This window comes from Amphimedon queenslandica, unplaced genomic scaffold, assembly GCF_000090795.2.
Source record: "Amphimedon queenslandica unplaced genomic scaffold, v1.1 AMPQUscaffold_13379, whole genome shotgun sequence".
In the NCBI taxonomy this organism is placed as follows: Eukaryota; Metazoa; Porifera; class Demospongiae; order Haplosclerida; family Niphatidae; genus Amphimedon; species Amphimedon queenslandica.
The window spans coordinates 44588-45689 of NW_003546385.1; the positions used below are offsets into that span (position 1 = coordinate 44588).

Here is a 1102-nt window from a genome sequence, read left to right on the forward strand (position 1 = left end):
GGTGCAATGATACTTTTTTATGCCTGCAACTATTGGCTTATGACTAGGCTTCCAGTTGATATCACGTTTTGCTTGATGTCACAATTTCAAACAAAGGGCATGGAGACATATAAGAATCAAGAGGAGACGGCAGCTATGATTAAAGAAGTGTCAGATTACCTTGGGAAAATGTTTCAGAATGACTATGCAAATTTACCAAAGTACAATCAATGATCTTGCTGTATTTGTTTACAAAGAATGATAGTACCATTCTGTTTTTTAATGTTTCTTGTACCTTTTGGGATGTGCTTCATATTGGCTAATCCATGAAGTTATTCATTTATCACGACTACCACATACCAAGCACTCTTGCACATACTTATGTACCTAATATTGCACTTTTGTGACTGATGATAGTTTTTCTTGATTATGTTCTTTTTTTTGGTTTGGTTATGAAATTTTCGTGAACAAAGTCCAGTTTTGTATGTAAATTTAAAATGAGCATGTGAGCACAAACTCCTTCAGTAACTGACATCAACCTAGCTCTTGTAAGAATGAAGTTTGAAAAGCTTGAAAGACAAAAAACAGTATAATTATAACTACATAATAGTAATTAAACACAATAACCATCCCTATTAGGACAGTTCCCTAATCCATCCAGTATATAGAGTTGGGTCAGCAGCAGACATCAGTACAGTAAATATGGTACCATCATTCAATATTGGAGGAGTTGACAGTATCTTGAATATAGAATCACTAGATATATTAGATAATCCAGTCTCATTCATCATTTTATTAGCTGGATCTCGTCTGTCATCACTTTCAGGAGGTGGTGTCCAGTGATCGTAATTAGTCTCAAGTATAAACCAGCGATTCTCAGAACTGTTCAGTCTCCACACATCAATACCAGCTGTTCTATTATGAGTTATAATAGCTCCTTCATCTCCACTGACTCCTCCCACTATAGCATAAAATGGGCCTATAAATTGAGTGTTGACGATCGTATCCACGACCTTTTCAAAATCAGACGAAGGGTCATCAAGAAGGTCGCGAACCTTTAAAGCCAGGAAACTATTAGTTCCCAGCATTGATGCTTGCTTGACATTTAACGTCCAGTCCCCAT

At 36.4% G+C, this 1102-nt stretch overlaps 1 protein-coding gene across 1 annotated transcript in view; it reads right to left on the minus strand.

The window, feature by feature from the left end:
- Window positions 1–523: 523 nt before the first annotated feature.
- LOC100632037 (N-acylethanolamine-hydrolyzing acid amidase-like) overlaps window positions 524–1102 on the minus strand; it is a 1363-nt gene continuing 784 nt past the window's right edge. The window contains exon 2 of the mRNA XM_019997226.1: window positions 524–1102. This exon is cut by the window's right edge and continues 1 nt beyond it. Coding sequence (XP_019852785.1) covers window positions 615–1102 — 488 coding nt within the window. The 3' untranslated portion in view covers window positions 524–614.